The following is a 15,897-nucleotide window of genomic DNA, read 5'->3' as shown; positions in this document are numbered from 1 at the left end:
TAAAAGTTCAAAATATTTATCTTGCTTTGATCAGTCACTAGTTTGAGTCAACAGCTCACGGCCATATATCGAACATCGTATTTTCAGTAAGTGCACCGGAGTTCGCAATATTCTAGTCTATTAACCACTGCTAAAAGTTCGTTTCCGAGATTTATCGTAGAACTTGCTTAGATCTGCAGATAGCATCGAATCCAAATTTATATTTCCCGGCGAAATCGACAATTCTCGTATCTAGTTCAAGTTGCCAACTCCTGCGAATTCTCCCTGCACATACAAATTACGTTCAAACACGATAGAAACACGTTCACCGAAAGAAATTCTGTCGTCAAATCAAATTTCATGTCGAACAAAAAATCCTCCTTGAAACGTCGAACACAAATGAGAAACAAGATAGAAAATAAGAAAGGAACACCGTCGACTCCGTTCGAGCGTGTTTCCTTTCCGTTCGACTGCCAAACTCGACGGCATCCATGACTTTTGCAGGCCATCGCAAGAAAAGGACCCGAAAGCTTCATAACAGAATTCATCCGAGGAAGAAAAAGGGAATCTTGAATCTGTCGATTGTCCAGGATAAAAGAAGTGTCCCGGTCACTTATCGGGCCGTTCCCGTTCGGTGGTTTCGCAAAACCTTTTTGTAAGCGCTTTGCGAGTCCGTGAAAACCGCGTTATCGTCAGGATCAACGTTGCCGTTCCAGCGTCTCTCTGGACGAAAGAGCCCAGTTCACTCATGCGTATCAAGTGAAGCACACGTTGGCCGGAAGTGCTGTCTCAATGGGAGAGGATTCTCGTTCCAAGGGGTTGCCTTTGGGAAGACGTCAGCCTCCTCGCGCAGCTCGATGGGCCACGGAGAATCGCCGCGAGAAAACGGACGCAGAGTTTGAAGCGATCACGAGGCGAGCAGAGGGAGAACGGCGTGTTTGCTGGCTGGACCAGCTCGTAGCAAGTTGCATCGCACGCCATCAGGCTGGACGCGAAAGTTCGTGGACCGTTTAACGATACCTCCTCCGGCAAAGTTCCACGAAAGTGTTTCGCCAGACGCCGCGGACATCTTTTCTACTTTTATAAGCGAAACCCTTCTCGTCCCCGGGACCAATCGCCCACCAGTGTCGTCGAGTCTGGCTTCGTTAGCTGTGATCGTTTTCACCGAGGATCATTAGCTCCAGATCGTGGTATTCATCCAGGATCTCCTTAGCGTAGCTCGGAATTAGCGAGTTCCCAACAATTGTGCCTTCGATTTTGCAACATTCGAGTGTTCGAAGGAGTCGTTTTCCACGATTGCACGACATCGATCCTAATCCTGACGAATCTAGTGCGGTCCCGTTGAAAAATGTGGAAACCGAGCGGAGAGTTCGGCGAGCCAGGATCTTTCATCTGGACAAATTCACGGGACGAGGATGCTCCGGGCAAACAGCTAGGAATCGAATCGATGGATCGCTAGCTGGCTGCCTGAAATGAAGGTGAAGTAGGATTACTTCGATACTTTGGGGATCGGAAGAAGAATGGAGGTAAAGCGACGGCGAACTCGCGGCAGATAAGTTCTATTAGACGACCAGGGGGATCTCGATGCGAGGGCAGGTGTCACGAGTTAAAAATTGGATTCGAACGGGGACGTTCGTGCGATCGTTCGCTGCCACCGACTGCGAGTCCATAATGGGGAGAACGGACGGAAGGAACATGTAGAATACCGAACGCGAGACGTAGAATAAAAGCGCTCTTCATCAAACCGAAACATAATCAAGGGAACAAAGTAGTCGAGGAAATTTCGTAATTAAAACTGTTGAGCTCAACAAAGAGGCAGAAACTCTTTGCGCGCATATTCGGAACGCTGTTCAAAGAAAAATTTTCGGTCCTAATTCGAAAAACGAATGTTCGTAAAGGAATAAAGAGAAAAAAACATCGTCCGAATGTGGACGTAGTGGAAATTAAGAGGTAATTAAAAGGGAAGGAGTTGTTGGTTCCCCGAGATTTCAGTGCTATGCATCGCGTTGGCTCGTGGAGCCTCGATGACCTTGACTCGGCGAGCATGAAGCACCCATCGAGGTCACCGGGACTCGAGATTGCTATGGCACTGTTCGGCATGGTCTGGCTGCTGCGTGTTCGCTCGGAGATGCGTCGTTGCTCGAAATGTCGCCACGAGGAAATCTTGACGGCCCAGCAGCAGCAGCAGCAACAACAGCTGCAGCAGCAACAACAACAACAACAACAGCATCATCATCTGCATCATCACTCCCATCATCAGCAACGAACCGTGTCGCAGACCACCAGCCTGCTGCAGACGCCGGATGATGGTGTTAGCTCGTCGGCGAACACGTTGTTCACTTTGGACACGCCTGGAGCTGCCGGTTCTGCCGGAAGTTATTGCGAGGTCCATGGATTCGTGCAGGCGAAAGAAGGTAATTTTGTTTAGGTACAAATTGCCTTAGTTAAACTCATTTTCTCCTTCTTTGACGATTTTCGGTTGCAATAATACCGGGTTGGCCGAAAAGTTACGTCGCTTTTGTCGGGTGACATTTATTCAATGTGACGTTCTATTTTTCTTCGACAAACATAACCTTGAATTTTTTTAGGTATTTTATTGAAGACATACTGCAGAGTACACAGAGTTTTTCAAGTCTAGATATTCTTGCTAAAATTTAAATTTAATTAAACATAACTCTGATACATTTTATTATCCAGGTTTTGGACTTTTACTTAAATCTCGTTTTAACGTAACATAACCTATTTTGATAGATCACTGTATAAATCAGTGTACATTTATCATTGTTTCAATCTCAAATTTCATTTAACCTAATCTTTCGATACATCATTTTTATTAATCAGTTTGTCGTGCTTAAACTTGAAACTGAATGAAACTTAACCTCACTTAAAATCAATGTTTTATTTTAAATTTTATTTTGAAGTTTCAATTAAACTATGTCCAATCATGATTATGCATCTTTGTTAAAGTCTGAATCGATAAATAATCAAAACGAATCGATGGCTGTAAAGGATAACCGTCAATAATCTCTTGCCCTTGTTCAAAATGTTTCATCCTAATCGCGGGCCATAGTTCGAAAGAACGATTACGGTTTTCCGAGAAGCACTTTAAGAAGTTCTCGGCACTTTTGCAATATGCCAGGGCCATATTGTTGAAAAATCGAAGAACGTTCGCTGCCGAGATACTCGTGAAGAAGTTTTCGAATTTACGAGGGTAACTACTTCGTGTGTGCAATAGCTAACCGAAATCAAAGTGGGTCGTTTACATGGATAACGCGAGGAACAAAGGACAGAACTTTTATTTGCCTGTAAAATACAAATTGCTCGTAAAGATCGCTGATTCCTGTAAAATTTAATACTATCGCTGTGAATAACTGTTTTACAATAACTCATTAATAATATCATACAAAATGTACTGTTTAACTTTCTGTTCTGATGATGTTCTCAGGTTCTCAAAGTTTTCAATTCATAAATTTTCAAATTTCAACTGTGCAAACTAAATTTAAGTATTCTCAGAGATGTAAACTTACACACCTAAAAAGCGAACACTCAAATCAAGTTTCTGAATTATCAAATACCCAGATTTGCAATATTCTCGTAAGATTGCAACTGTCAAAGTCACCATTCAGTTGTCCACACGTGCAACTTTGCTCTGCAAACGTCAACAATCGCAATTATCAAAAATCCCAAATATGTTTGCAAAATTGTTGAACAAAACTTGTCAAAAAAATTTGGACAACAAAGAGCTGAAATGTGTGCAAAAGGTTGAAAGAAATAACAGATGAGTAATTTCGCGCGACAATATCCGAGGCCGTAATTTGCAATACGATCCGTTCATCAACGTTTCCGTTTCTTCGTAGCGCGAGTAATTATACGCCTGCAAGTTTCCTGATGTTGAAATAGAGAGTATGTAAATCTGTTGGCATGTAGATTACGATTAATTTGATGTGCCAGCACAACGGGGTAAGTACAGGCAATTAGTGCAGCGCGGGTCTGTAGAAGTTTGCGCGACGTTTTGTTCCTTCCCACTCTGCCGACCGACTTCTCAACCTCTAAATTTCCCTCCGTTTCCGGCTTAATTTATATCGCTCGTTAACTAGCGGTCGCGGAGAAAAATGCGCGCTGAATGCGTGGCAATAAAACAAAACGAAGAGGAAAATGCACCGTGTAGAGAAGAGATTCGAGAAGAGACCGGGGTCTACGGATATAAATGCGAGCCAGCCGAACCTACAGACGGAGAATTTCGTAATATAGCCGGCTTTAACGTGGAGCACATCGCTGTTTCAGATTAAAATTCTTCCTTTTCTGTCGCTCTTCCCCTTTTAGAGCTAGCGGAGATACGGGATAACATTATTCTGTCGGGACGCGTCTCATCCTCTTTTGTTCGCAAATTAGAACTCGACCAATTTAATATTTCCGAACAGGGAACTCTTTTTTTATTTAACTTGCTTCATCGACTTTTAATAGAGCTATAACTTTTAATTGTTCGCAAGTTTAAACGGTTACTGAATTTTATGTTCGATTATGGAGCTGAGCTGGTATTTTAACCTCTTAGGGAGGACACGTTATTAAGGACACTACTTGTGAGACACCCTGTAGTACCTTCCGCGGATAGCATTTTTCTGTACGACGTATATATATAAATCTACTTAGCATTGCATAACTTAGTATTGCAAATAATATTTATTAGCCTTTTGTCTTATAATGTTGTATCACATACGTGACGTACATTACATGTGGTTAACCAGACTCGTATATTCACTGCAACTGAATATTGGGTTCGATTCTGACTATAATCTGTATGATCAAGGATAGTTGAAGATAAAATATGCATAACATTATAGCTTTCTATAGTTATCTTAAAGTTGCAACACTAGTTAGCTAGCTGTCAATGACACAAATCCTAGAAAACTATAGGTGAAGTAGTTAACTAAAACTATCAAAACCAGTCAAATTATCAGATCACTTTCATATTTTAAATTAGAGAATTTGTTAAAATGCTCCTCTTGAAATCTACATCTTTTAACGACATATGTGTACTTACACATATGTATACACATGTGTATATTGAATCGTATGTTTCCCAGTTTAATTTTCATTTCCAGTGCCCTTGTTAATTGATACCATCGAAGACCCGAGAAAGTACGTATTACAAGTACGATAGAAAATGCAGTTTATTTCAAACGTACATTAAAAAGAAAATCTGAATTCATCAATTGAAAAGCAGCAGCGTGTAAACAGTGGTAAAGTATCTTGGGCATCATCTCACCTGTACGTTTCTTGTGTAGAAATTTTAAATCGCAACAGAGGCGTTACACTTTTTTCAGCGATAAAAGAGAAATATGGTTAAAAGGTAAATGCATATTACGCGAGTCGGTTGAAATCGTTGCAAAATATATCTTACGCGAAACGATGAGAGATATTCGTGTTAATGCGCGAATGGAAAGCTTTTTTCTCTCGCTTCGTATGTATGTTTTTTTTTTTTACCACGCGAAGTGGGTTTCTTTCGTACCGGTGTAAATTAACATCGAACCTGCTTTTGACGTCCACTACTCCACCGTTTTCTTTTTTCTTTTTGCTCCTCCCACTCACCGACGAATCAGGATAACGAGGTTTCCACCTATGAGCCCGGTTTTCATTCGCTAAGTACTCCTCGCCAGCTCGTTACCGAATGATACACACCAGATAATAAATAATTAAAAACGAAGCGTAACGAGCGTTCGTTATACGGGGGAAAGTATGGAGTTTTCGTAAAACCAACCGTGATTCCCCGCAAACAATCGCGCGTAATCGCGCGCTCGATAATTGATTTTCAAATATTCAACTACAAGCGAATAAACCGGTCGAACAATAAATTTCAGCCGGTAATTCGCGAGATTTTGATATAGTTCCGCGCAACGTAATTTTCAACGATACGCGATCGGGATATCCTGCTTCTGGCAATCAAAATTGCTTCCTACGCCGATTCAAATGAATAAATTATGCGGGTCTTGTAACGTATGTATGAACCTCGTGCCAACATCACCGCTCCAGTTTTACGAGCTCGGCGCAAAAATCAACATTATTTTCGACTCTGTTGGACGTTGCATTAGCTCAGTGATAAACGTCGATGACGACAGGGCAGATTTCGAACGATATAGGAAAACTCTATTTCTGATTACGTTTGCAAATTTAGTTTCTCAAATTTCAACTATTTCAATTTTTTTAATTTAGAATTTTTTGAGGTTGCAAATTTGGATGATTGAAGATTTGAGGACATATTTATTTGGCAAACAGATAAAGATTCACAAGTGGTTTCCGTTTCTTAAGACGTTTTCCAAGTCACATAAAAGCCACTTTCGACTGTTGTCTCAAGGCAAGCGACGAAAGTTCCTCTGTTGAATTTTCTACGGCATAACTCTATTCAATGGTATAACATTTTCTCAGGGACAATATTATTCACGGAACACCTGAATTAATTCCAAACAGTGCTATTCGCGGTTAACTTCACTATGAACGCACTCGTGTGCAAATTGGTTGATCTTTACATGTGCTCGAATTCATATTACACTCGATTAATCAATAATATTGTTGCTAGCTAATATCTTCAATGTTACTAATTTACATTATCGCTGCTGAGAGAGTTTAAGGTAAAATGTATATTACAAGTTAATAGTAATATAAACCTCTCCAAATTATATTTTCAAATTCTATATTTTTTCAAGAACCCCGTTTTAAAATTCTGTATACATATTTCCAAAGCTGGAGGAAGGCTGGACTAACCTTTTGGTTCTTCAGGTAGTTTGGAAAAAATTCTAATTTTTAGGGACAAGTTTACAGCGTGACTGTTAATTACGGTTGCTATTGTCTGAAAAATATGGTGTCCTAAAACAGTTTGGATTTTTCTCGACATCATGAACACTATAGACGGTTTGGTTCCTAACTGCATTACGATGCTACAATACTCTGAGTCCCCATTCATTGCCACGATTTTAATTTCTCCAATTGCAACTCCCATCGCGTTCAGTACGTGTTAATTCGCAAAATAACACGGACCTGTACGTTTGAATCGTTTCCCGTGGAATCCGCAATTAACGACGCTTTCTCGTCTGTCCGGACATTCAACTAGCCAGGGCAAACAATTCCTTTTTCGAGCGCAGCGTAAATATCCTAAATCACGGAAGTTCCTCTCTGTCTCTCAAATCTCTCATTCCCTTTGCATCCAGCATCGCCACCACCACCACCACTTTTTATTCGTCCCTCGTCCGTAGCCTCGCGAGAGAAGTCGGCTCTCACAGGCAGATAATAAACTCGAAACAATACGACAAGCGACGTTCCAGCACGACACGAACATGCTTTCAGCTTTAAAGCGCGATACCACCGAGTCGCCAGGAAAGCTATTTCATAACTGGGTCGAGCAAGTAGCCGGACCACGGCTGGATACCGGATAAAAAGGGTGCGTCGCGTCGTAGAAAAAAGCCGACACCCCTCAAACGACTTCCCCCTTTCTTTTCTCCTTCTTTAGTTGGTCGAAACGAGACGGTCGTTTAGGGTTTAATAGGATTCGATAATTATTCTGTTATGGTCATTAGGGTCTATTTTGAATTAGGGTTGGGGAGATTGATAATAGAATTTTATTACCAAGGTGTTACGGTTAAGGTGATAAGGTACAATAGGTTTTTTCGGTGATCTTTATGTGATGGAGATACGTGTGAGATACAATTAAGAATTTTGAGAAATTCTTTGTCTTTTATTATTACTCCTATTCAAAACTCCAAATGTCTGCACAACAATATCCATGATTAACCCAACTACTTCTAAAGAAATTTAGAGAGCACGAAATTTATAAACGTGACTCATAAAATTGCCTCTATCCGAACATTCCAAAATGAAGAAACAGAAGATTTGAAGCTTCCATAATTCATTTCCCAAAACAGACTAAAATCCTTACCCATAAAAAAGCACAAGAAATTAGAAAATAACTATTCTGTTTTACAGTTCGAATGGTAATACATTTGATCAGTTATCAACGTCAGTTATCACGGTAGAGAAGGCCAAGAATTAAAAGGCAAACGTTAGCTGGAACATCAGCAGAAATATTTGTCTGTCGGGCGAATCGTTTAACTGGCTGTTCGAAAATTACAAAGATAAACGAGTCACAGATCTCGGGCATTGTCCGTGGCGCTATAAATGAACGAGTCGACGAAGCGTTTCCCAACAAATCGTCTTTTATCGGTATTCCTGTCTGTGTCGGACACGCCGGCATCGTGACGCCGTGAGTTATTGAGTTTGTTGCCGCCTTTGTCGAGCACTCTCATTGTTTCTCCAGCAACAAGGGAGCATCTGCTCCATAGGTAACTATCCCTGTTACCTCCATTTCCGTCCTCGATGTCTGAATAGTATTGTACCGGCAAGCCGAGTTCGCATTAAAGATCAACCGAGCGAACTTCAGGGAGCCTCGCTTTGCTCCGACTAGAAGTATGCCCAATTTGCAGCTACGAACATTCCCTGAATATCAATTAGGAGAAGTTAATTCGCTGTACGGTTGAATATAATTGCTTCCTAGCCAGGATCAGCCTGCCAGAGCGTGCTTAGACATGGACTTCAACGATCATTAGATTAATCGTTGCGAAGCTATTGTTTTATGCTTTTCAGTAGGTGCAAATTTGTAGTGCAACGAAAACGTAGTTTGATGAATTTTCAAAATGTTGACAAATTCATATATACAAATTTTATACTTAAATTTTTATATTTTCACATTATCAAGTTCTTTAATCTTTAGGATTCTATATACTGAAATTTCTATGCATCCAAATTTGTAGATCAAACTTACAAATTTTATAGATTTTTATATTTCCAAGTGTAACCAAATTTATTGAATTTCCTAAGTTCTCTGTGAGCTTTGTTCTTAAATTTCCTGTACCTCCCATATTTTTTTAAATTTCCTAAATTTACTATATTTCTTAAATTTCCAAAATTTACTATATTTATTAGATTGCTTAAATTTCCAAAATTTTTTAAATCTCTTAAATTTATAAAATTATTGCCATAAAGAACATTTTATTCTTCTAAAGAATGTCAGCAGAGCACTTTCCAGTAAAACGATGGACACTTTTCTTCGTTGAATAATTCAAGGCATTTTAGTAGCTCTACTTGAAAAAAATATAATGTTTCCCTATAATAATAAATACAGAGCCGTAAAAATTTCAGATTCAGCAAGAAAAATTTTCCCAAGAATGGTTTTGCATCGACCTTAATTGATGTTACAGGCGCTTCACGGTATCTGTACGTTTCTGTTCAACGTTTGTCGTCGCGTTTTCACGGGAAAATAAATAAGAATCGTGGAAAGAGGGCTTAAATGAAAAAGTTCCAAGAATTTCTCAAATGGATGACAAAACGGTGGAAATAGACTGCTCGTTGTTTCCACGTTACGGCAGGGAACCGTAATCCCTTTAAGATGTTGTTTCTGCTGCTTTCCTTCGTCAGCGAACAAAGAACGTGCTTTTCTACGATTATATACGAGCCTCGGCTGTTTCGAAGACATGCAAAGAAAGTTATGTTCTTTCGGATCACTTGGTGGGGTAATATTGATTGTATTTTGAACGATATTTGGGGATTTGAATTGGAGTGTTGGGAAATTTGGAAATTTGGGTATTTGGGTATTGGGGTACATTTGGAAATGTGGAAATTTGGAAATTTGGGTATTCTGGTATTTGGATAATTTGGTAGGTGGATGCTTTAGTATTTGGATGATTTGGTATTTGGATGATTTGGTAGGTGGATGATTTGATATTCGGATGATTTGGTAGGTGGATGATTTGGTATTTGGATGATTTGGTAGGTGGATGATTTGATATTCGGATGATTTGGTAGGTGGATGATTTGGTATTCGGATGATTTGGTATTTGGATGATTTGGTATTTGGATGTTATGGTATTTGGACGATTTGGTATTTGGATGATTTGGTATTTGGATGACTTGATAGGTGGATGATTTGGTATTCGGATGATTTGGTAGGTGGATGATTTGGTATTTGGATGATTTGGTATTTGGATGTTATGGTATTTGGACGATTTGGTATTTGAATAATTTGGTATTTGGATAATTTGATATTTGGCTATTTTGGTATTTACATATTTTTGTAATTGGACATTTGGGTATTTGGCTATTTTGGTATTTGTATATCTTAGTATTTGAACATTTGGGTATTTAGGGTTTTGCATATCAGGGCATTTAGAAATTAGCTCGCAAAATTGGAGAACTTAAAAAAGTGACAATTTACAGCTTGAGACCTAGAATTTTATCAAATCGCAAACATAAAAATTTATTGACTATAATCTTACAAATTTTGAAAACCTATTCTAAAGTGCTAAAATTCCGAGATATCTGAACTTAAAGATTTCACATTGATTTACAAGAACCCTCCGAGTACTAGAACTAGAATTAAGTGCATGTAAAAAGCAATGCATTTCTTGATGCATCTCGATGCTCGTCGTCGATTCTTCCGAGCACGTTTCAGATCGTAATTATCCAGCAGACAGTAGATGCAGATCCACTGTACAAAGAGTGAGTCGTTAATTCACGTCCATTTCGACAGGCTGCATCCCCTTTCTTGGTTCGACAATGGTTCGCATTATGAGAGCTGCAAGGATCCGACCGCGTTGCGTCGCGTTGCATCGCGTCGGTCAGGAAATGCATTATTGCGTTTAAGAGAATGCCAGAAACGCATCTGGGTCGTGGCCGGTCGTAGATGCGCTTCTAACAGGAACATTAGTAGGATTACTCGACTTCGTTTCTTCCTATTCTGTACCGGTCGAAACGTGGATGCATTCGCGTCTCTCTCTCTTCACGGCTGCTGCAGCTGCAGTTACTGATTGCGATTTGCAATGCAACGCACGCCACCGTTGCTCTCTTCTCATTCTGGTGCATCACTTTGCGATCGATCACTTTCAGAGCGCGGCCTAATGCGGCTCGTTAGTGTCGCATAGAAACTGCAATTCCCTTCTGTCGACTGTTACGTGTTTCATACCTCTCTACGGTACGCGAATTGGATTTTGACAATGACACTGGTAATTAATAGTTAGATGCAAGTGTAACGTACACGCGAAGCACATTAACAAACACCCGTAACCGATGTTTCCTGCTAATCGATGCCTGGACTCGCAATTTCGTGGAGAGCCCTGTCGTTACCTTTCCCTCATATTTTCACGTATGTTGATCGAAAGTATCTTTATTTACAAAGCACTTTTATATGGTAGAACCTTGCTATCATTTTTATACGTTATACTTTAGATGTTATCATTTTTAGGTAACCTAGTTGTTCACTTTTACACTTATTTTACCTGGTGACATTAGCTTCATCAATTATATCTTCAGATTTTCACATATGTTTATAAGTACATATATGTCTAATTTAATACACCAATTTCTCTTATACATCTATGCATATCTGAATCTTTGCATCCCTAGGTCTTCATATTATATTTCCATGTTTGCATCTTTATGTCCTTGAATGATCTTAGATATTCCTACATATCTAGACACCTCCATAAAATGCTAAATACCCTCAGATACCTTCAAGTGCATTTTTATGTCGCATCCCGTCAACGCGCTTTTATATTTCTAGATATCCAGACGACATCAAATGCTCCTATATTTCCTTGAATAACTCAGAACATCCTTAGATATATATATATGTACAAACACCTTATAATTTATAGATCTCTCCACATCTTCAGATACTTGCTATACCTTTAATATCTCTAAGCACCAACAGCTCGAAACAACTACAGATATTCTAAGGTGTCATATTAAGATCCTATAATTCCACCCTTAAATATTTTATACCCGCAATTCTCATTTCGTGAAATATGTGGCTGCAGTAACAAAGCCAAAGCAAACCGCGAGCACGTCAAAGGGAATTTTCAACGCGAGTATATTCGCCAGCCCGAAAACGAGAACTCGAATCAGCGTGCAAGAACACGGGTAGTTTTATTTGATCGTACAGTTGGCTACCTTGCAACGAACGGGAACAATCGAGCGCATAGAAGCGCGTCAGGATTTTCTGCGAGTTCGAACGGTTTCGCTTAACAATGCTTTTCGCCAGGTCACCAAGCGTGACTCGGAAAGCGGCCAGAAGACGACAATGGTAGCCGCAACACCATCCTTCGAACAGCACCGAAGCTAAATTACTAGGCGAGACCAGAGCATTTACGATCGAGTGGCTAATGACCTGATATTCATCTCCTTTGAATAAATTACATCTTGAACGTCCTCTAAGTGCCATTATCTCAGAGAAAATTAATGCGCGACCCTTTGTTTGACGTCGACGTTGCAAAATAATTCTGTCATTGATTATCATACGTCGACCGACCGCGTAAAAATGACCGAGGTAAGAAGTGTAATTAGCAACGATGTGAATAGCTGATTTTCGAGTTTAAGCTGCTGGGTTATTGTGTGGGATCACCTTGTGTGAACAACTTTCCAACTTCGATTAAATGTGCGAGCTATATGGTTAAGGTTTTCGCTGAGTTTCTTTTGCTTGAAATTTTGGGAAAAGGTGGTTAGTGGACTTTGAAATGTCATGCCAGAGGTTTCTTTTTCAAATTTTCAGCTTTTTCAAATTCTCTAAATTTCTCTAATTTTTTAACTCTTCCAATTCCAAACTTCTCAAACCATCTATCACTTGCAAATTTTTCAAACTTCATTTTTCTCCCAAACTTCAAAAAATCTTCAGTTGCTTAAATCTTCAAATTTCTAGCAGGTGCTTTGAAACATCAAAGTCCGAGAGCTTACGAGTATTCAGTTATAGTGAACATTATCTTTTGCGAGGTGGGTGGAGCTAGAGGGCAAGAAAAGGTTAGGAGTCGGGCGGAAATGAGCGAGGGAAGAAACGCGGTCTTTGTTCGCGACACTATAGCGTTCGGAGTAAACGGTCCGTACAATGCATCGAGGATTAAAAATGAATTAGTAACGTGTTATCGCCGTTCGTACAGTCGCGGAATTGTGTGTCTCCCTGTCTCCAAAGAAAAATGTCAACGAAAGCAGTCTCCAGTTTCGTCGAAATGGATAAACGTCCACTGGAATTATTCTTGCTCGTAAGATTAAAGAATTTCCTTTTCGCTGTAAAAACCTTCCTTGCTACAGATTTGTTTCTTTTACAGTAAAATGACCCTTCTGTATTTTCGAACTCGAACTTCGAAATTGTTCAATTAATTTGTAAATTTTGCCGCAGTTTTATTCAAAATTCATAAACTGAAAGATCAGATTTGAAGTTCAAAGGCTTTACGATATTTGGAGAGAAAGATCCGCCGGTTTATTACTCCTGATAGAGGGCCATAAATTTGATGCGAGAATTTTTCCGAGTACTGCAATATTGGACTTTCATTTCGAGTGAATTTAGACCGAACGGTATACGAGCGTTAAAGTAATACGAAATTTATTCGATATGCATAGAATCTGAGTCTGCAATTACTTTGATGGACGTTTTAGTCATTCCGTATTGAAAGCGCCGTCACTCGTGCTTCGAAAGAAAACTCAGGTTTTATTTGCTGAATCATCGTCGTACAATGGAAATTTCCTAGCAAGAAATTAATTAACGTTATTGAAATTATTTGAAATTATCCCAGTTCGAAGTTTGTTATTAAACTTGAACATACTGGGAACATATTTGAAACATATTTGGAAGTAGAAATTGGAGGAACAGAGAATTTCTTGATAAGGATTAATTGAATGACTCGACCACGTTCGAGTAGCGGAGTCTCGTTAATTCCGAAACGCGTTGACAAAGTTCTCGTGGAGCTAACTCTGATCGCGTTACAACGAAGCAAAAAGTTTGGAAACGTAACATTTCCACGCAAAGCGCGTAATTGCGACCGTGATGTGTTTCGCAACGAGTTTCAACGTACGAACTTATTTCCGGTTACAAGCGAAAGTTTATTATAATTTTCTGCTGGCGGTTTTAAGCCACTCGCGATTTTTCGCTCGCTGCTCGTTAACGAGAAATGGTCTGGAAAGCACGGTAAACAAGGAAGTTTAAAGTTTCTTCAATTTACAACAGATCGAGATGGATTAATCGTTCGATATCGCTCGCGAGGGGAAAAAAGAGAAGACACCGGAAACGGGAAATTGATAACGCGAGGTGTTATTAAAAAATAATTAAATCTATCGATCGCCGGCTACTGCCGGTGGAAGTTTATTAAGAACTAGGATTTAGACGTATTGTATCGATTGCTCGCCATGGAGTAATTTGCCTCGGGTAATTTCTAATTACGCTTGGTTAATGAACAACTATTCTTGAATCGTGGAAGTGATTACTAACGGAAGCAATTACGGTGATAAGAGTCTCAGGTCGATTTATATCTCAACATTTTTCTTCTCATTTTCTTGTGAAGGTTATGATTCAATAAAATGGTATAAATATTGGATGAACTCTTCGAGACATACTGTACATTGCAGTGATGATTAAAAGACCGATTGAAATCAGTAGGATTAACAAGTCCATATAAATGATTTTCCTGAGAAATGGATTTCAGACTAAAACTTATTTTATACTTCGAGTGTCTTTTCGATGTTTTACGGTTTAAGGAGATCTCGCGTGTCGTAATTCCATGTGTCGAATTTCCACGCATCGTAATTCCAAGCGCAATAGTTCCACGCGCCGTAGTTTCACGCATCACGTATTTCTACGCGCAGTAATTCCACGCGTTGTAGTTCCACGCGCCGCAGTCCCATGCGCTGTAATTCCACGCGTTGTATTTCCACGCGTCGTAGTTCCCAACGCCGTAGTTCCCAACGCCGTAGTTCTACGCGTAGTTATTCCACGCACCGCAATCTCACGCGCCGCAATCCCACGCTCTGTAATTTCACGCACCGCAATTACACATGTCGTAGTTCCACGCGCCGTAGTTCTACGCGTAGTAATTCCACGCGCCCCAATCCCACGCGAAGTAATTTCACGCGCTGTAGTTCCACGCACCGCAGTCCCACGCGCTGTAATTCCACGCGCCACATTTCCACGCGTTGTAGTTCCACGCGCCGTAGTTCTACGCGTAGTAATTCCACGCGCCGCAATCTCACGCGCCGCAATCCCACGCTCTGTAATTTCACGCACCGCAATTACACATGACGTAGTTCCACGCGCCGTAGTTCTACGCGTAGTAATTCCACGCGCCGCAATCCCACGCAAAATAATTCCACGGGCTGTAGTTCCACGCGCCGTAGTCCCACGCGCTGTAATTCCACGCGCCGTATTTCCACGCGTTGTAGTTCCACGCGCCGTAGTTCTACGCGTAGTAATTCCACGCGCCGCAATCCCACGCGCTACAGCAAAAATTTTATAGTCAATTTTTGGGATTTGGTGAAACTGTTTCTAATTTTCTATTTAGCTAAAATTCGAGAGATGGAAATACAAATGACGTATGAAGTGGGTTCCCAATATGAGCAGCTAATAAAAGTACCTCGACATCTATATAAAACTGCAAACGAAAGACTGCTGCTAAGGTTAAGGGTTCGCGACCAGATGTGACTAACAATAAAATACTCGCTATATCGTAAAAACTCCTTGGGTCTTATTACTCTTACGAGTTTTGTTTAAAATATTGTTTTAACATAAAATGTTAAAGACATTCACTTCAATTATTTAACATAAAAACGTCGAGGTGGGTAAAAGTATTCCGTGCATAAGGGAGACACAGTTTTTAACCTAACTTCAAAGCGTGCAGACTACACGTGGCAGACATTACTCAGTTTTGAGATTAAACTCGTCACACACCGTTCCGGTAGATACGTAACAACATTATCGACGTGGACGTATAAATGGCCTGTTATTGTATTCACCAGTCGCGAGACAGTTTCCGCGAAACTGTTAACAGAATAGCAATAAACCGGGCTCGCCTTTATTGCAGATTTTTGCGCGTCCAGAGAGTTCGTGCGCTAACGAAG

The 15,897-nt window shown here is 40.2% G+C and overlaps 1 protein-coding gene across 12 annotated transcripts in view; it reads left to right on the top strand.

Moving 5' to 3' along the window:
* The first annotated feature begins 1,960 nt into the window (after window positions 1-1,960).
* dlg1 (MAGUK family member discs large 1) overlaps window positions 1,961-15,897 on the top strand; it is a 360,229-nt gene continuing 346,292 nt past the window's right edge. For 11 of the 12 annotated variants that reach the window (XM_076534967.1, XM_076534964.1, XM_076535000.1 and 8 more), the window contains exon 1: window positions 1,961-2,393. In XM_076534967.1, coding sequence (XP_076391082.1) covers window positions 1,976-2,393 — 418 coding nt within the window. In that variant the 5' untranslated portion in view covers window positions 1,961-1,975. The remainder of the gene's footprint in view (window positions 2,394-15,897) is intronic. The other variant, XM_076534981.1, reaches the window with a different exon arrangement.

The sequence above is a fragment of the Megachile rotundata genome, chromosome 1, assembly GCF_050947335.1.
Source record: "Megachile rotundata isolate GNS110a chromosome 1, iyMegRotu1, whole genome shotgun sequence".
In the NCBI taxonomy this organism is placed as follows: Eukaryota; Metazoa; Arthropoda; class Insecta; order Hymenoptera; family Megachilidae; genus Megachile; species Megachile rotundata.
The sequence above is the reverse complement of the archived record's forward strand: the minus strand, read 5'-3'. Positions and strand labels throughout refer to the sequence as shown.